The sequence below is a fragment of the Ptychodera flava genome, chromosome 15 (assembly GCF_041260155.1).
Source record: "Ptychodera flava strain L36383 chromosome 15, AS_Pfla_20210202, whole genome shotgun sequence".
In the NCBI taxonomy this organism is placed as follows: domain Eukaryota; kingdom Metazoa; phylum Hemichordata; class Enteropneusta; family Ptychoderidae; genus Ptychodera; species Ptychodera flava.
Genome location: NC_091942.1, coordinates 39,950,341 through 39,971,416, shown reverse-complemented (window position 1 = coordinate 39,971,416; position 21,076 = coordinate 39,950,341). Strand labels below are relative to the sequence as shown.

General features: G+C 37.5%; 1 protein-coding gene across 1 annotated transcript in view; it reads right to left on the bottom strand.

Annotated features, from left to right (window-relative positions):
* Positions 1–21,076, bottom strand: part of LOC139152170 (fibropellin-1-like) — a 108,982-nt gene that overhangs the window by 6,965 nt on the left and 80,941 nt on the right. The window contains exons 40-44 of the mRNA XM_070725291.1: positions 11,669–11,776; positions 8,090–8,212; positions 2,035–2,148; positions 1,271–1,384; positions 507–642 (exon numbers count right to left, since the gene is read on the bottom strand). Of these exons, the coding sequence (XP_070581392.1) occupies positions 507–642; positions 1,271–1,384; positions 2,035–2,148; positions 8,090–8,212; positions 11,669–11,776 (595 nt within the window). The remainder of the gene's footprint in view (positions 1–506; positions 643–1,270; positions 1,385–2,034; positions 2,149–8,089; positions 8,213–11,668; positions 11,777–21,076) is intronic.

Below are 21,076 nucleotides of genomic sequence, written 5' to 3'. Positions count from 1 at the left end.
TTTCGGAACATGATAATATCACTTGTTGAACTTGTAGTGTCAATGACATCATGACACCATGCTGGGTACTGTGGATCGATAGTGCTCATGAATAGAGTTTACCTCTTGACACACTATGTTATTGAATGGGGGGTTTCTCTATGCATGGTGTAATTATTTGTCTCAGTTAAATGGCATTGCAAATTAAAAGTGAGTACCTTGCAATGACAGAGCCTTGAGATAGCAGCAGTCGCCCTTGCCTTCCGGTCACTGGTATGGCACCGAGTTTGATGACTGACAGTGACAGTGCTTTATCAAAATCACATACCGCTAAACAAACTTAAACAACGACTACAGGAAACCGTAAAATTCATGTCATGTTGACTGTTTTTTTAATAACATCAACGACTGCTAGGTTGCAACAATATTTGTGAAAAAAGAACAAAAGATAGCGATATTGTTCCTTGAATGCTTTGTTTTGCTTGATCACCCTGCATTGTCAGTGAAAATTTACTGTGAATACTTACTTGGGTTTGCATTTGTAGTAGAGCAATGCAAAGAGAGTAAAGATAAAGGCAATTGCCAGGATTACTATGATAATGATCCAGTAAACTTCAAGTGTTGTATCACTGCTTGCTGCACTGCCACCTGAACTACCGGAAACTATAATCATAAAAAAAGATTTATTGTTATTTTTGTTAAGTCTATGTGTAGGGTTGAGTGTTGCAATGTCTTCAATGATCGGACGTTTATCATCATGGACAACCTAAGCTTTGTCCATTCAACCGCACTCCTTCAACACATCTAGGTGGATACTTTCCAGAGACCACACTTCTTTAAAAATGCATCATCACCAAAGGCAATTGTCTAGATGCCACATACAAATGTATGAGGGAGAATGTCCTTCAGGTATCCAGTACATTCATTCTGGTTCAAGATGATATGTCAGAAAGCAGATAATATCACAGGATTGTAATGCAAATATTTTTGCATAAATATTGTGAACTGTTAACCGATGGAAAAAACTTGTCTTAGTATTTGATGTTCTTTTTTAAATGAAGAGTCTGAAAGCTGATTCACACATTCACTATAAACTTAATTGTTAAATGTTTCATGATAGACTTGATATCATAGAGCTGCTTTAACACATCCTCAGTTGCAGAGTGCATTTGCAATGATGGCAAAGTGAGAACACTACATGTAGTTTTTCTAAGCCCTTGAGGTCTTTGCAGTACTGGATACCAGTATTTAACTACTAGAAGTTGTGTACCAACAACTGGTAAAAATTTACCTGGAGTTTCACACCGTAGTCCTGTATACTGGGCTGTACAGCTACAGGTGTAGGAGTTACCGCTATCTGTACATACACCATTGTTTAAACATGGATTTGTCGCACAAACACCACCTATAAGTCAAATTGTGTTTTATACTTTTAGTAGTTTTCTGTGGCTTTGTAATTAAGTCGTATTGTGAACAGTCCTGCCTAATATGTTCAACCGTTTTTTTCTTTGCCTTCTACCAGTAGGAAATTTTGTTACCATTAAAATCTGATCATTGTGTAAAATTTAGTTTCTGGATTTTGTTCCTGTTTCAAGGTGAATATTTTAAACTTTTCTTGGAACTTGTTCTTCATTTCATTTTCTAATTTCTGTCTGTGATTTGCAGCCATGTTTGTGTCACTACATTCTTTTGTTCAGGATCCTACAATACTGGAGTTTCGTGCCTCCTTGCCCAGGATATTATGGGGATTTGGAATTACAGCAGGGCCTTGAATTCTATGGCTACAACACAAACTTTGTCTTTCATCATCAACTGTTTCATTTTCATTGAGTTTTCTTTGCATTTGGAACATGTTACAGTTAGTGATGTACAGTTAGAGACACAGAAACATTTACATATTGTGATGTAAGCAGCGAATCAGAAACATGTCACAGAAACATGTAATCAGTGACACAGAAACATTTACATATTGTGACATAATCAGCAAATCAGAAACATGTCACAGGTAGTGATGTCATTGGTGATAAAGGTCAGATGTAATTTGCATGTACATACCTTGAATTTGACAGTTTGTTCCTGAGTATGGTGATATGCAGTTACATGTGTAAGCAGTAGCACTTGCTATGCAGGCACCACCATTGAGACATGGATTTGAGGAACATGCATTTCCTGCGTAAAAAAATTAACACCTTATCTTTATCATCATGGCTTTTAGCTTGGATACGGTGAGAAATTAGAAAGGAGTAATAACAAGTCATTGTTGATGACACAGTCCCCTCTTTTTAATTGGTAATTTGATTACAGGTCCTCGGAGAGCGAGGATAGAGTCCTGTTAATTAATGGGTCTGTGATCAAAAATACTGCAATACAAATGAGGCTTAATGGCCGAGAATGACCTCCATGGGGGTGAAAACGTAAAACCAATCTGGGCTGCTACCCTAATTACAAAAATGATTCAAGTAGTAATTATATAACCGTTGAATGCCATAGCCTCCTTTTTAAAATATAATACAGCCAATATTTTTAAGATCCAGACAATTTTTTTCAGATTTTTCCTTAAATTTTGATTAAATATAAAGTGGTGTCAATGTGGTCCAAAATTATCACAAGATTTCAAAAAAAATTCATAAAAATTGGTAAAATGTTGCATTAACAATTTTGATGGCAAAAATTACAGCATTCAAAGAGTTAATTGACAGGATGTTGCAAAACATTTTTCATTCTATTATAACAGTGACAGGTTATCACCTGTATCACATTTTATACAATTTGATGCAGTGCTTCTGGGCATTCATCCCAAAAACCAAAATTTGTTATGTACGCAAAGTAGCAAGTAATCTAAATGACACTGCTAAGTGTCACTGAATTGTATTACAGCACTGTGAGATCAACATGTATATCATGTTTCATCAAATTTGATATAGTTTTTCTGGACAAATCACTCAAATCAGGAAAGTTCATTAATTATGCAAATTAAAAATTTATTAACATGGCACTGATAAATGTCATTATTCACTGTTAAAGCAATGAGCGCACAACATCTGTACCAAGTTTCATGAAATTTTATGAACCATTTCTTGGCATATCAGCCTTACGAAAATTCATATGCAAATCAGCAGGTAATTGATATGATATACCAGTACTGCTATATATATGTGGGGACTTAAAACAAAGTTGAAAGAAGTGTGCAAAAACAGACCTAGGCATAATCCTAACAGACAGCAATTATGTTTAATTCTAGTTCAGACTAAATTCAAAAGTAAACAAAAAACTGCATTTTGTCATACAGACACTGTATTGACAAGCGAACACTTAGTCCGATGTATCATGGAAATGAAAACCAGGGGTAACCATGCAAATATGTTTTCACTGGGCAACATGATAGTTTGGTGTGTTTGCTCAGCAAAGGACCTCCATGGGCTAAACCATTGATTGGCAAATGGGGAGGGGGTGTCTGTGAAAGTCTGGTACATGTCAGGAACCAATGTCAAAGCTTTGTGTTTGAGTGTAAACAGAAAACATGTGGCTCACCATTTGTGAAAAGAAACTCACGCGGGCAAAATTATAAGTCTGAAATTAATGATGTACGCAATGTCAAAAGAATCAATAAACATTCCATTGGCTAAAGACAGAGAAATGACATGTTGTGTCTTTTTAAAAGGAGAAGAGCCTGATAACATGACCACAATGTATTTGTGACAATAACATTTGCAATGATACCATAATGATAGCAAGATTGCTCAATGGCAAATTCAAGCTAAAGCATGCTTACAGACAGTGAAAGTATTACAGATTTTGTTGAAAAGACCAGTTTTTAAACATTATCTAGTACCAAGTTGATATTTTTGGTCTTTTGTGGAACACTTGAAAACTACAAAGAAATCATACTCTTTCAATTGTAAACAAATGAAGATTAAAACAGCACAAACTTTCCAAGATCAATCTGCTCTATAAATAGGCTGGTGATGCCGTATTTTATATTTTGTTTGAGATAAGTTCAACATTGCAGTCACACAATATGAAAATTTAAACAAAATCGTTTGGTGGGAATTGCAATATGGTTGACAAAGTATTCTTCAAATTTGCAGGATGAGAGATTTCAGTTTGAGTATATTTCAATCAACCGTAGAGAGGACACAAATGGTGATAATTCAAATTTTCTATAAAAAGTCATCGTTGATGACACAGTCCCCACTTGTTAATGGGTACTTTGATTACAGGTCCTCAGAGAGGATAGAGTCCTCTTCATTAGGTCTGTGATAAAAATACTTTTGAATAAATTCACTTGATACATGCCTGAGTTATGGTTCAGGATATGAAAAACTCGTAATAAAATGGCCATACGGCGGCCATATTGGATTGTATCACAAAACAAATTACCGTGCATATGTATGACATTGGTAAATCTCCTTGTACCAACTTTGAATAAATTTGCTTGATACATGTCTGAGTTATGGTTCCGGACATGAAAAAAGTAACAAAATGGGCACACGGCAGCCATATTGGATCGTATCACAAAACAAATCAATGTGCATGTGTATGACATAGGTCAATGTCCTTGTACCAACTTTGAATGAAATCCGTTGAGATATGCCAGAGTTATGGCTCTGTACATGAAAAAATCATAACAAAATGGCCGCATGGCGGCCATATTGGATTGTATCATAAAACAAATTGATGTGCATAGCTATGACATAGGTCAATGTCCTTGCACCAACTTTGAATAAAATCGGTTGAAAGATGCCTGAGTAATGGCTCTATACATGAAAAAATCATAATAAAATGGCCGCCTGGCAGCCATATTGGATTGTATCACAAAACAAATTGACGTGCATATGTATGACATAGGCCAATGTCCTTGCACCAAGTTTGAATAAAATCGGTTGAGATATGCCGGAGTTATGGCTCTGTACATGAAAAAACTCGTAACAAAATGGCCGCACGGCAGCCATATTGGATCGTATTGCAAAACAAATTGACATGCATATCTATGACATTGGTCAATGTTCTTGTACCAACTTTGAATAAAATCGGTTGAAACATGCCTGAGTTATGGCTCTGTACATGAAAAATCATAATAAAATGGCCGCCTGGCAGCCATATTGGATCGTATTACAAAACAAATTGACGTGCATCTGTATGAGATATGAAGTAATCCTTGTACCAAGTTTGAATGAAATCGCTCCAGGCATCTCTGAGATATCTGCGTGAACGGATGGACGCACAGACGCACGCACGCAGCACGCACACACGCACGGACATGACCAACCTATAAGTCCCCCACGGACCACCTAAAATACCGTCAAGGACACTATGTGCTCACATTCGGTTTGAATTGGTCCATTTGAGAAATATTTAAACCAGGAAAAACAAGAATGACAAAAGCAAATAAGGTCTCCAACTTAGGTACTGGAGGTCATCTTTAGGAACACGCATATCAACTTCTATAGCAATGGGAGAAGCAGATCCTAAATACATAAGCAAATGTCAAAACAAAAAAACAGAGAAGGCTTGATAAAAAGAAAAGGTGGGAGTGGGCAAAAAATGCACAAGGATCTGGTAAAAAAAGTAATGCTACATCATCGATCTTCTAGACCCTACCCCCTCCTGAATATCAAATGTTCCACCCCTTGGTATTACATAAGACCAAATGACAGGAAGTACATTTACAACCTTGGAGATTTTTAATTAATGCCATGAGTGTTATCATTCTAATGTAAACAGCACTTAAGTTAGTTACAGATAGTGAAATGCCTTCCACTGTGGGTGGTGATTACAACATCTGGAATTATCCTGGATCCAAATTTCTCATCAGTTCTTGTATGTCTCACATAGAAAAGTTGCAAAAATTGATCCAAAATGAAAAAAATCACCTCAGCTTTGTTTTCTAGATCAAATTTTCCTACAATTGGTACCAAATATGACAAAATTATGTTCACAGCTTTCAAAATTGTCTCACAACATATCCTGGGTTGATGTAGGTCATTTAAGGTCACAAACTGAGAAAAGTACCAAAATATACAAATTTGGGGGTTTCCCAACACTTTGAGCAGAAAATTTATCTAATAACATCTTTCGGGACTTTATACCAAATTACAAAGCTATCAAACTAGGGACTTTATATCAAATTACAAAGCTATCAAACAAGTAATGCTGAGATTAAGTTTTCTTGACCAAAAATGACAATGTTGTCTTAAAAATACAATTTTTTATATTTCAGGACAATTTCCTCATATCTAACTATTGTCATCTCTGTACGTCTGTGTACCAAATATGAAAGCTGTCTGTCCAGGGGTTTTAAAAAGGAAATACTGTCTAAGATTTTTTGACCAAAAATGACAAAATTGCACAAATAGTAATCTTCCCAATTTTGTCATATTTCAACAAATTAGAAGAGTAACACCCTTGCAAAGAGACAACCCAAATTTGAGAGCGATTGGGCTGGCGTTTCAGAGTAGAAGAATTTTTACTGACAATGAGAAAAATCACAAAAAAAATCAGCAAAAATACAAAATTAAGGATAACTTCACAATATTCATAAAACTGTATAAGGTTCACCTAAGGTACTTGCACACAAATTTTCAAAGCAATCAAAAAAGCGGTTCTTGAGTTATTAATTCTTAACCATTTTCACATTGTGTACGCTCATTTGCAATATTTTGGCAATGCAGACTTCATTTGAACAAAATCCCATCTATAGCCCAGGATGCATCCACACATCAAATACCAAGCTGAAACGTGCAGCGGTTTGCGTGTTTTTGATGTTGACGGACATACTGTACATACATACATACATACATACATACAGACGCCATCGACTTCAGCCTATACGATAAACTCACATTGGTAAAACCAAATGTGAGCTAAAAACTTTCCAAAACTTTGACATGTTATATCAATGTCCAAATGCATGTGTATTGTTAAAAATTATCAGAGTCTGTATTTAACATAGATACATGTGTAGGATATGGTGGCCCAAAACTACCTGTTCTCCGCATTCAAAGTCTGCGTCGCATTCAATTTTTTTTTCTCTCACATATGTCTCCGCATTCAAAGTCTGCGTCGCATTCAATTTTTTTCTCTCACATATGTCTCCGCATTCAAAGTCTGCGTCGCATTCATTTTTTTTCTCTCACATAAGCTTATGTCTCCGCATTCAAAGTCTGCGTCGCAATCAAATGTTTTTCTCTCACATATGTCTCCGCATTCAAAGTCTGCGTCGCAATCAAATGTTTTTCTCTCACATATGTCTCCGCATTCAAAGTCTGCGTCGCAATCAAATGTTTTTTCTCTCACATATGTCTCCGCATTCAAAGTCTGCGTCGCAATCAAATGTTTTTCTCTCACATATGTCTCCGCATTCAAAGTCTGCGTCGCAATCAATGTTTTTCTCTCACATATGTCTCCGCATTCAAAGTCTGCGTCGCAATCAAATGTTTTACTCTCACATAAGTCTCCGCATTCAAAGTCTGCGTCGCAATCAAATGTTTTTCTCTCACATATGTCTCCCGCATTCAAAGTCTGCGTCGCAATCAAATGTTTTTCTCTCACATATGTCTCCGCATTCAAAGTCTGCGTCGCAATCAAATGTTTTTCTCTCACATATGAGAGGAACAATTAACTGCGACGCAGACTTTGAATGCGGACACATATGTGAGAGAGAAACAATTGAATGCGACGCAGACTTTGAATGCGGAGACATATGTGAGAGAAAAACAGTTGAATGCGACGCAGACTTTGAATGCGGAGACATATGTGAGAGAAAAACATTTGATTGCGACGCAGACTTTGAATGCGGAGACATATGTGAGAGAAAAACATTTGATTGCGACGCAGACTTTGAATGCGGAGACATAAGCTTATGTGAGAGAAAAACATTTGATTGCGACGCAGACTTTGAATGCGGAGAACAGGTAGTTTTGGGCCACCGTAGTAGGATCACACTTTATGGAATCACTCCTAGCCACCAAAATAATCTGGTGAGAAATGGATTTTTTACTTTTTGAAATCTTAAACGTTATTCTTCAATTCAGAGATATACGATATAAGAAACAATTGACAGTTGTGAACACAGAAGCAGAGATCACCTTCGAGAAATGAAGTTACTTACCAGTTTGACCGTTTTGGCAACGATCACCAGTATAGCCTTGGACACATTCACAGTAAAATGAATCTCTTCCATTGACACAACTAGCACCATTCAGACATGGCTGTGAGGCACACTCATCAACGTCTAATTGTTATGAAAAAAAAGTGTAAATGACATTGGGATCCCGTTTTCAGCAGAATAGAATTATAGTAGTTTGACTGGTACCTGCATCAAACAAACTCAGACTTAAGCTGATCAGTATTTTTAATGAAACTCATGCAGTTACACTTGGAAACAAGTCATCGTTGATGACACAGTCCCCACTTGTTAATGGGTACTTTGATTACAGGTCCTCAGAGAGGATAGAGTCCTCTTCATTAGGTCTGTGATAAAAATACTTTGAATAAATTCGCTTGATACATGTGTGAGTTGTAGTTCAGAACATGGAAAAATCGTAATAAAATGGCCACACGGTGGCCATATTGGATCGTATCACAAAACAAATAAATGTGCATATGTATGACATAGGTCAATGTCCTTGTAGCAAATTTGATTAAAATTGGTTGAGATATGCCTGAGTTATGGCTTGTACATGTAAAATCATAACAAAATGGCCGCACAGCAGCCATATTGGATCGTATCACAAAACAAATTAATGTGCATATGTATGACATTGGTCAATCTCCTTGTACCAACTTTGAATAAATTCACTTGATACATGTCTGAGTTATGGTTCTGGACATGAAAAAATGTAATAAAATGGCCACACGGTGGCCATATTGGATCGTATCACAAAACAAATCAATGTGCATGTGCATGACATAGGTCAATATCTTTGTGCCAAGTTTGAATAAAATCGCTTCAGTTATGCCTGAGTTATGGCTCTGTACATGAAAAAATCGTAACAAAATGGCTGCACGGCGGCCATATTGGATCGTATCACAAAACAAATTGATGTGTATAGCTATGACATTGGTCAATGTCCTTGTACCAACTTTGAATAAAATCTGTTGAAACATGCCTGAGTAATGGCTCTGTACGTGAAAAAATCGTAACAAAATGGCTGCACGGCGGCCATATTGGATCGTATCACAAAAAAAATTGACGTGCATATCTATGACATTGGTCAATGTCCTTGTACCAACTTTGAATAAAATCAGTTGAAACATGCCTGAGTTATGGCTCTGTACATGAAAAAATCATAATAAAATGGCCGCCTGGCAGCCATATTGGATCGCATCACAAAACAAATCGACGTGCATCTGTATGACATATGAAGTAATCCTTGTACCAAGTTTGAATGAAATCGCTCCAGGCATCTCTGAGATATCTGCGTGAACGGACGGACGGACGGACGCACACACGCACGGACGGACGCACGCACGGACGCACGCACGCACGGACATGACCAAACCTATAAGTCCCCCCGGACGGTGTCCGTGGGGACTAATAACTATGCATGAATATATTTTAAGTGTAAAGTCAAACTGCATTTTTTTGGTAGTTTTATTACACCATGTGCATTCAGGTACAGCTATCTACTAGTGTACCAGTATAAGCCACTCTAACTTGTACAGAATTTTCAAACAGTGTACGTTAGTCCATAAGCCCTTACCCTAGTTTAGCTCAAATACAGAGGGAAAGGGTTCGGAAAGTGCAATGAATTGTTTCAGTTTATACCTGACCATTACTTTTCTATCCAAAGAACCTCATAAAGGTGTTAAAATAATGCAACATTAAGTATCATCTAAAACTGCAGACAAATATTTTTTTTTTTGAATATTGATGAGAGACAATGATGTCATTAGTGAACAGTCTGGATGTCCATGTTACAATTACAGTCAAACCTCAGCGGCAAGTCAAGGGACTTAGCTAAAGTGGCCTTTATAGACAGGTTGCCTTTATAGACAGGTTAGATAATTTATTCATAATATGTAAATGTATAAATGTATTTGGCTTGTCGACTTGTTATCAAGATGTTTGGCAGGGTACAGATTTACAAAATAAAATGCTCTAACAGGCATTTCAGACAAACACTTCATGTTATATATATACAGTACAAAAAAAAAAGAAATGTTTTGTAACTTTTTTGTTAATATCATAGGCAAAAAAGTAATTTTACAGTCATGCAAAATAAGAAAATGACCATGTACTGTAGATTGACAAATGTCCTCATAGTGTGTTTAAAAGAATTAATGCTGATAACCACAATGGTACAAAAATTTCATTTGTCAGTTTTTCCTCACAAAGTCACTGAGAATGAGATTAGTCTGCGCTCAGTCTACTTTTGCGTTGTTTTCGTAGCGATGGTAGCTCGACTGTAGCTAGAATCAATCTGTTGGTATTTGAACATTCGACCGATCATACATGAATATTGCATTTCTAATTATCACAAATGTCAATCACCTCCAAAATACTTATGACAGTAGCCGACTGACTCGCGTCTTCTCTAGTCTCAGGCCGACAAAGCTTACCGTCAATGGCATCATAGTGTCACTGCTATGTGTGAAAGTTTGAAACATGGCATGATCGATTGAATAGTTGCTGCTGTTCGCATCCGGCTTCCGCGTTCACTGTTTTGCTGAGAAAGAAACAACGCGGTAGTCACTTCTCGATTTTGAAAAGCAAGTTTGATCTTTCCAAAACACGACTGAAAATACTTTTACTTCTAGTCTGTAATATCCTCCTCAGTACGCTTTGGAATGCAAGGCACTCCAGGGCACTTGTGTCTGGCCGCCATATTCATTGTTTACAGTTTGAATAGAAATGTTGAAGAGGGCGCTGTACCCCTGTTTCGACCAATGGTGAGCGCGATCGCCGACAATATTTCGATAAACAACAATGGCTGCCGTGGATCCCACATAAGCTGACATGTGTAGAAAGTTAGATCGCGCCGAGTGTTCTTGCGAAAATATAGTTAAAATTTTGCTTTGTAAGGTTCTAGAAATATGCTAAGTACATGTCTTTGTTGAAGTGGTAGTTGTCTGTTTCGATCATAGGTATTGATCAGAGTTCCCGCGTTTTTGATCAAAATATGGTCGTGGTAACCCTGCGATTGAAGAATGATTAAACTTGAAAGATTTATTTCGACATTTCTTTTACCTAAACTGGTGAAAACTATTGTGTCAATATGCTTTTTAGTCAGTGGGGGCTTTTTGGGGACAGTTGTAATATACTGTTGGGGCGGATTCCTCACACCTTTTTTGTTAGCACCTCGTCCTGAACACAGGGCGAGAGTCGAGTCGGACAAGCATATACAATGGGCTATTCAATGTAAACTCCCTGCAACGAGTCAAAATTTGAGTACGACAGGACATTTTGGGTGGGCAGTCAAGATATTTCTGGCCGTAATACAAAGTGTCAACTAACCAAACACATACAAATAGGGTGGCTGCTGGCCGCGTTAGACAGGTGGCTGCTCTATCAAGGTATAATTACATTGAAATTATGTCGGGACTACAATGGAGTGGCCGTTATAGACGGGTGGCCGCTCTATCCAGGTGGCCACTGCGACAGGTTTGACTGTATTCAAAAATGGCCTGCCAAAGCTACACTGAGAAAACCGAAGAACCCATAAATGAATTGATACTTGCAACTTACCATTGCTACATGTTGTACCAGCCCATCCTGATGCACAACTACACTCATAGGAATCCTGTCTGTTCAGGCAGGTACCACCATTTGCACAAGGATCGCTTGTACATGGTTCTATAATAACAAAAAGTTTATACTTTGGCAATAAAATTGCAACTTTAAGATAAAGCACAAAATAATTTGAATGTAAGAGACTGTCCACAAAATTTGACGTAATGTGTGATATTAAAAGTATAGATTAAAGCCGGAGCACAATGGGTTATGTGCTATCAACAGATAAGACAGATAAGATTTTTTCAATAAATAAATCAACGAAAAATCTACGCAATATTAGTCCACATTTGATCACATTCAATTTGGTGAAATCTTTGACTATGTCATATGCATAGTGTGTTGTCTAGTTTGCTCAAAGTTTGGAAGATAATCAGTGTAGACATAGCTAAATAATAGCTCTCCTTGGAGCTAAAAGTGTGTCTTTTCAACTGAATCAGTCAACAGAGCAGCTTTTAAAACTTGGCTAAGACTTAATACTACAGAAGATCTTGAGAAGAAATATAAATCTTACTAATCCCAAACGGGATTCGAACCCCCACACACTCACGGCAACATCGCCTAGCTGCTAGGCCTCACACAAAACCAGTCGGCCACTGCTTCCAACCCAAAAGAGTTGGTCACAGTAACCGACTTAGATGTTACAATTCTGTGCGCGACCGAACAACACGGTATGCGTGGAGCAGACGACACACAGACACAGTACACACACACAGTACACACATATATAGTAATCGGAAAAGCACGAAGCTTTTTACTGAGCTATCAGACAGACTCGGGGACAAGTAAATATCCACCAGCAGAACTGTCCACTCAGGTTAAAGAAATATAAATTTTACTATAACCCAAACGAGATTCGAACCCCCACACACTCACGGCAACATCGGTTGATAGTTGATGAAAATTCTCTAATTGTCAGCAGAACCTGTTGAAAATTTCTAAAATACATTGTCTTAGCTATCAATCTGGGCAATACTTTGTGGCCCTGCAGAGACACAACACTTCAAGCACATACGTTAAAGTGTGTATAAAGATTATTTGCTATAGCAATCTGTGTTCCCGCTGCCACTCGTTTTTTTCGCATTTTCAGAAGAAAATCAGACGTTTACGAAAATATTCTAGTTAGTATTCGTACATTTTGCGAAGATATTTGACCACTAATCACAATGAAAAAACGTTTGAAGGGAAATGTAAACATTGCTTTTACGCCAAACCTTTCATTTTGCCAAGTTGGTAACACGAACCTGGCCTGGAAACATAATGGTTTTACACGCAATAGAACACAACTAAGTCCCTCTATTAAAATGACATTGTCCAAAATCTTCAAAAAATAAATGACTCTATATCAACTATAGTTAAGTCTCTGCGCTCGTAATGCACAGGTTTTGATGTTGGGTCAACTTTCATCATGAAAGCCGTCTTTTAATTGGACAATGCATTTGAAAGGCTGACACAGAGCAGACGGTGCATGGCATTCATTCAGATACGGAGGAGCGGCCGATACTGCTTGCGATCGACGATGACTAAACTAGTAAGAGGTCCGATCTCCGAAACTTTAATAAGGCATTACCGGTGGTAAGCTTTATCAGACAAAGAAAGAGATCGTGTAGCTTAATTCGACTGCCAATTAAGAGCCACAAACTGCGAAATCGCTGGAGACTTCGCAAAAAAAGAGCATGATTACCGTTTTGAACTACGTGAGCTCGCAAGATGAAGTTGTCCCTGTGCAGTAGATTTGAACATCACAGAGAGCTACCTACGTTTGAAATCGAAGTTGGTACATAATTTTAAAGATGGTCATACCAGTTCCGTAACTCAAATCTCATTCAGTAACATGATTCGAATATTGACGGCACGCGGTTTTAGATACACTCAGTGTGACAGTTTTCGGACAGGGCAGTGAATTTTGCCCCAAAGCCGTTTCATAAATGACGAGCAGTATGAAATCTTATTACCACACCCTTCGAAACTTTATTGTGTTTATCCTAAAACTGTTAACAGGACGGAAATGGTATTTAGGGGGTCAAAGTTGCCAAATTTTTGACCCAATGTTGAGTGCGTAGTAATCGGACTGCTATCGTAGTAATCGGACGTCGTCTTTGGAATGTGATTATAAGGGCTAAATATTGATATTTTGAAACTTCAAATCCCCGATTTTCAATTTCGATGTGTTTAGAAAACTGTTTGTAAAAATTTCATGATAAATTAGTTATGTTCAATGTTATGGACGACGCAACTATATTTCTATGTAGTTTTTAGCTCCCATAGCCATATGTATATATGGCAATGGAAGCTATTCTTATAGGCTAGGGAAATGTCTGTATGTATGTATGTCTGTATGTCTGTATGTCTGTATGTCTGTATGTCTGTATGTCTGTATGTCTGTATGTCTGTCCGTCAACATCAAAAACTCCAAAACCGCTGTACATTTCATCTTGATATTTGGTGTGTATATGGATGATGGGCTGTAGATGAGATTTTGTTCAAATGAAGTTGTCATTGCCAAAAATATGCAAATTAAGTGAAAAAATGTAAAAACAGTCAAAATTGAAAAAACTCAATAACCACTGAGCAGATTACATGAAAAATTGGCATGTAAGTACTTTGGGCTGACATGAAATGATTGTGCACATCTTGGGTCAGTATCTTGGACTTGCTATTTTTCATGAATTTTTTTGTAATTTTCTCCCATTTTTGGTCAAAAAATCTTCTTCTCTGAAACCACAAGTCCGATTGATTTGAAACTTGGTATGGAAGTGCATAGGAATGACCTTTGCCAAATTGGGCAAATCGTAGTGAAATTTGCATATTTTTAGTTTACACGTCCATAGACTCCCATGTATTAGGCAGATCTCCATAGACTCCCATGTATAAGGCCACGAAAATAAAAATTTAGTTTCTCATCGATTCATATTGCAAAAAGGATGCAGTGACACAATTTTTAGTCCCCACGGATGAAGTCCAGTGAGCTTATAGATTGGGTCATGTCCGTCTGTTTGTCCATCCGTGAGTCCATCCGTTCACGCAGACATCTCGGATATTTTGACAAAATGTCATGTGACCTTGATGACCTTTGATCTCAAATATACATATTTGTCCATAACTCAGTAACCACGAGTGCTACCACCCTTCATATATGGTATGATGGGACACCTTTATGACGCCACATATTGTACCTCATTAATTATGCACATATCTAATTTTGAGCGAGCCAATAGAGCTAGAGGTCTGATTTTTGGTATATAGGGATAACTTAGCAAAACAATTTTTTTGACAAAATGTCATGTGACCTCGGTAACCTTTGACCTCAAATATACATATTTGTCCATAACTCAGTAACCACAAGTGCTACAGCCTTCATGTATGGTATGATGGGACACCTTATGACGCCACATATTGTACCTCATTAATTATGCGCATATCTAATTTTGAGCGAGCCAAGAGAGCTAGAGGTCTGATTTTTGGTATATAGGGATAACTTAGCAATACAATTTTTTTGACAAAATGTCACGTGACCTCGGTGACCTTTGACCTCAAATATACATATTTGTCCATAACTCAGTAACCACAAGTGCTACAGCCTTCATGTATGGTATGATGGGACACCTTATGACGCCACATATTGTACCTCATTAATTATGCGCATATCTAATTTTGAGCGAGCCAATAGAGCTAGAGGTCGGATTTTGGTATATAGGGATAACTTAGCAATACAATTTTTTGACAAAATGTCACGTGACCTCGGTGACCATTGACCTCAAATATACATATTTGTCCATAACTCAGTAACCACAAGTGCTACACCCTTCATATTTGGTATGATGGGACACCGTATGACACCACATACTGTACCTCAACAATTATGCACATATCTCATTCTGAGCAAGCCAATAGAGCTGGATGTCTGATTTTTGGTATATAGGGATAACTATAGGAGAGAAATTTTTTGACAAAATGTCATGTGACCTCGATGACCTTTTACCTAAAATATATGTTTATGTCAATAAATAAGTAACCACAAGTGCTATGTCCTTTGTATTTAGTAGGATGGGAGACCTTATGACAACACACGCTTTACCTCATTAATTATGTACACATCTAATTCTGGGCAAGCGAATAGAGCTAGAGATCTGATTTTTGGCATATAGGGATAAATTAGCAATATAATTTTTTTTTTCAAAATGTCATGTGACCTCGATGACCTTTGACCTTGATTATACATATATATGCATATTCTCAGTAACCACAAGTTCTATACCCTCCAATTTTGATAGGATATTAGACCTTAAGATGTCACATCTTGTACGTCATTTATAATGCGCATATGTATTTCTTGGCTGGCCAATACTGCTAGAGGTCTGATCTTTTTTCCCGATTTAGAACCATAACTTAGACATGCCTCATGTGTTTCAAATTGGGAACAACGACATAGACCTATGTGCCCATAGATCTCAACATATACACTCCAGTGATACTTCTTAATGACCACATTTTCCTGCCCATCAAGACTAATACTCCTATTACAAGTGGGGACTATGTCATTGTAAATGACTTGTTGAGTTATTGCTGGCGCAAATACACTTGGAACACCGAAGTCCCTATATACATAGGAAAACCGCTGGCGATATCCCTATATCGCCAAGTGATTAGCCAAAGCGGTATCGCTAGTGAGTTAGATCATCTTACACTTTGTTTATCGAAAACACTGCGGGGTGCCCATACTGCATGTGTTTCAAAAAGCCATAGCAGAGGCCGTTCAATTTGCGTGAATGATGGTACAAGAAGATTGACGTTTTGAGTAAAGTTACTTGGGTAAATTTCGATGAGCAGGGAACCTGTTGAAGCAACCGTTTTGACAGACTTTCCCTCAAAATGAAGAAAGAGTGCAGGTGAGAAAACGGTAGGTGTTGTCATGGAGCTCGCTATCGTTTGGCTCGTTTCGTTGTGCAGGCGTGTCATCACAAATGCCGTCATTTCCACTATCTCACAAACTATCGTTTGGCTTCGTTTCGTTGTGCAGGCGTGTCATCACAAATGCCGTCATTTCCACTATCTCACAAAAATTGTAAATGACGCCCGGTATTGTGGTTAAATCTGTATTTTTAACTTTCATTTTTATAAAGTGATCAGCTTACGTTGAGGTTTACAATGTGCGTCTCTTTCTTATATGTTGTACATGAACCTTTATTCACGTTTTACACCCATCGAGCGATGTAATATCTCGAGCATGTACTTCGACAATTTCCATTCAAAGCGACAGTGTTTCCTTGAGTGAAATTCAAAGTCGCTAAATTTCTAATTTCGTTTCGAAGAAACCGGTTTTGTCCATAGACCCTCGGCCCTCGTTTCTCGAGGATCTATGGTTTGTCGACCGGTGTAAAGTAGATGCGTATTCTAAGTGAGGAATAGACGGTTGTGAACATAACCAATGGTACCGGTACGTTACCGGTACGTTATCGGCCGTGCGAGTTGCTAGGTAAAACTTCCTGGCTTTGACGTTTTTTTGTCCGACATGTCGTAGCGAAATTCTGTGAGAACTAATACTGGCAAGGTTTCGGTTTTCGGAGAATTTCAGTGTAGCGCGAGCGTGGACTTGTTGCTGCTGGCGCACGGCGTGGTGTGGCGGGGAATCTCTGTTACAAGCATCCAACTGTCGGCCATAACCTCTACGGTCGCCATCGACGGCTTTCGTGATTTTGAAGAATAAAGTAAACCGTAGATAAAGCTAGACCTTTTCTCGGCTTTGTTTCTGAAAACCTCTCAGAGGCAAAGGCGACGTAAACCGTGTCCGAGTCTCGGCCTTGACATGACACAAGAAAGTCATAGTTCAATCACATTTATTGCGTGCGTCATACAGATGATATCATTATTCATAGGGGTATCCGATTGAAGTGGGTACATACTATTCTCAAGAAACGTATGATGAAAAAGGACAGGCTAAATAAAAATGTTTCAATCATATCATCAATTGCAAAGAACGCTGAAATGCTGCAGATTTTAATCGCTATGGCAAAGTTTGTTTTTTGACCTCAACGTTATCCGATCGAGAACGTAAACTTAGTTTGACCCAAAGTTTGAAAATGTATTTTCTGATCTCCCGCGGCATGGCCCGCAGCCCAGCCAGTGACGTCGACGTTTCGTACTTCGAATTCTGAGAGCTACATCAAATCGCCACGGTCAGCGGACAAGAAATTACTATTTTCAAATCGCTATAACCAAAAATTACAGAGAAATGAGACAACACGGTGAGAAAAAAGGCATATCATCAATGATGTTGATAACCTACATTTGCTTCAAAACGGGTACCTTTTCAAACCACCCCAGATTCCCGATACCAACTCGCCCGAATTCATTGACAATTTGTTGGGCGAGCCAACGATATATTTTTCCTGCAAACGTAAACAGACTTGCACTGAGCACTGAAAGGAATAGTTGGCGATATCTTTACCGAAACTGAAAAAATAGCTGAAGAAGTAGCCACCTCTCAGGCAGTACACGGCCAAGGTAAACCTGAGCGTTCATATTCGACTAATGCCAAATTGAGCATTTTCAACGAAAACGGCGATGTCTAGGCGATGCTTATTTTTTAAAGTTGAAGAAAAATGCTTAAAATTTTGGTTGTCTTAGTCAATCTATCGAAATATTTTTGTTCCAACTGATAAAATCATAGACAGTCTCGATTATACCATCCATAATTAATATTTACAGACTATATCGGCAGGGGGGATGTGAATTTTAACACAAGGAACGCGGTACGAACGAACGTGTAGTCTCAAACAACGGGCGAGTTGGTTTCGGGCCAATATGACGAAAATAAGATGTAGGTTCCCTGGTCATTGAAATTTACCAACGTAACTTTACTCAAAACGTCAATTCTTTATTGTACCATCGTTCACGCAAAATGAACGGCCTCTGCTAAGGCGTTTTGTCTATGAGACACAGCATGGGCACCCCGCAGTGTTTTCGATAAACAAAGTGTAAGATGACCCAATGCACTAGCGATACCGCTGTTGGCTGATTACTTGGCGATATAGGGATATTCCCACGGTTTTCCTATGTATATAGGGACTTCGGTGTTCCAAGTTTATTTGCGCCAGCAGTAATTGTTGTATCACAGTATTCGATATATCTAATTCTGTATTTTTTCCATTTATATTCTGAATAAATACATTAAACATATTTCACTGTCTCCAGTACATTACATTTAAGTATTTTCACTTCATGCACTTTATCCCTTTCACACATGTTCAAATATCTGACCAGAGAACAAACACTAAATAGTCCAGGATGGGAGCTACAGTGTCATTGACGCTATTTTTATATTTAGCACATGTATGGTGCTTACATATCGGACATGGGCTGTCTCTGTGTGTTGCTTTTGACACCTTGTATCGTACGGTGTGTTAATTTCGCCAAGTTTGTAGCGTCCGGTATGGCTTCTACCGAAACAATAACTATTCACAATGGGACAGCAGCATCACCTGACTTAACGCTATCAATACAGAGCGAAGTGAGTACAACGAACAGTGCAGCATGTCATTAAATGTCCGAAAACTGTCACACTGAGATTCGGGGTTCTAATTTAACTTCGAAAATCATTTAATTTGTTTTGGGATTGAGTGTTGGTAATGTACAGTATTTATCTTTTATTCGGTCTAACTTGTCTATATTGACATCCCCATTTACTTTGTTCAGCGAATCAAACTATTATTATTGATTGGTTTACATTTGTATCTTTTTATTTTATATGAATTATCGTCTTTTTGATGCATCTCCTGTACAATCATTGACAGTCTTGCTTCTCCATGGTCCGTCCACCCAGCAGAGCACTTTGTACTATGGTGCAACATACGTCAACATGTACGACCCAATTAACATAAATATCAAAGCTCACAAAAACCCCTGAATATGATATAAAAAGCACGATATAAAAAGCACGTCACCGCACCATTTTTGTATGCAACCGAGGATGAGAAAAAAAACTTAATTTTTTTGCCATAACACCTGGTATTTTATTGTCATTTAGGGAATATGACTGGACAACATTGCTGCACAGAACAAAATATTGAAAAATGCAAGTCTACATTGTTACTTTCACTGTCTTACATTTCAGTACTTTGACTTGAAATAAAGATATCTGACTTCACTTCAAACTTATGAACGTACTAGTATTATTTGTTTCAATTGACTGTATCAATTATATGATCAATTCAAGAAATATAGTGAAATTTAGAGTGTACTTGGATGCCCTAATTATTGAGGAAAAAAGTCTACGGTAATTATTGCATGAGAAAATTTTTCTGAAAATGAGAATTTTTTTAGCACACCATTCTCATTTTTGAGAACATAACCTGCTGACCCAGAGGAAACCCAGGCAATATGTAAGTCTTGAAGTGAGGGAACTGGAATTATTGCTGAAAATACACCTTGTGGATAGTTGTATGCTTCAGTTGTACCTTGATAACAAGCGACCTAGCGGCCGATATAGCTCCGCTGTGTTTATGTACAGAATAACTATTTTTGACACATGTTGATGAAGAAGGTGGAAATCTTTGATAACTCAATGCAGTGGCCAGAAAAAAGTGGCTAAAATTTTTTGACCAAAAATGAGAAAAATTGCCCTAAAATTCAAAATTGCAGATGTCATCATTATTTCAATAAATATCATTTAGTTCATCTATGGAAACCTGTATACCAAATTTCAAAGCTATCAGATAAGTAGTTTTGGAAATACACATTTTTTGTCCAAAAATGGCAAAAATTGCCCAAAAAATACAAAATTACAGATTTCATTAGAAATTCAAAATATATTACGTAGCTTATCTGTAGAAACCTGTGTACCAAATTTCAAAGCTGTTAGACCAGTACTTTTTGAGAAACACATTTTTTGACCAAAAATGGCAAAAATTGCCCCAAAATTACAAAATTGCAGATTTCATCATTATTTCCTTAAATATCATTTAGTTCATCTGTAGGAACCTGTATACTAAATTTCAAAGCTATCAGATGAGTAGTTTTGGAAATACACATTTTTTGACCAAAAATGGCAAATATTGCCCCAAAAATACAAAATTACAGATTTCATCAGAAATTCAATATATATTACTTAGTTCATCTATAGAAACCTGTATACCAAATTTCAAACTATCAGACCAGTACTTTTTGAGAAATACATTTTTTGACCAAAAATGGCAAAAATTGCCTTAAAAATGCAAATTTGCATATTTCTGCACAATTTGAACAAATCTGAAATAGATCATCCCTAGGGACATATATACCAAATATAAAAGCTATCTGACCAGTAGTTTTGAAGAAGAAGATTTTTAAAGATTTTTTTACCAAAAATGACAAAAATTGCCTTAC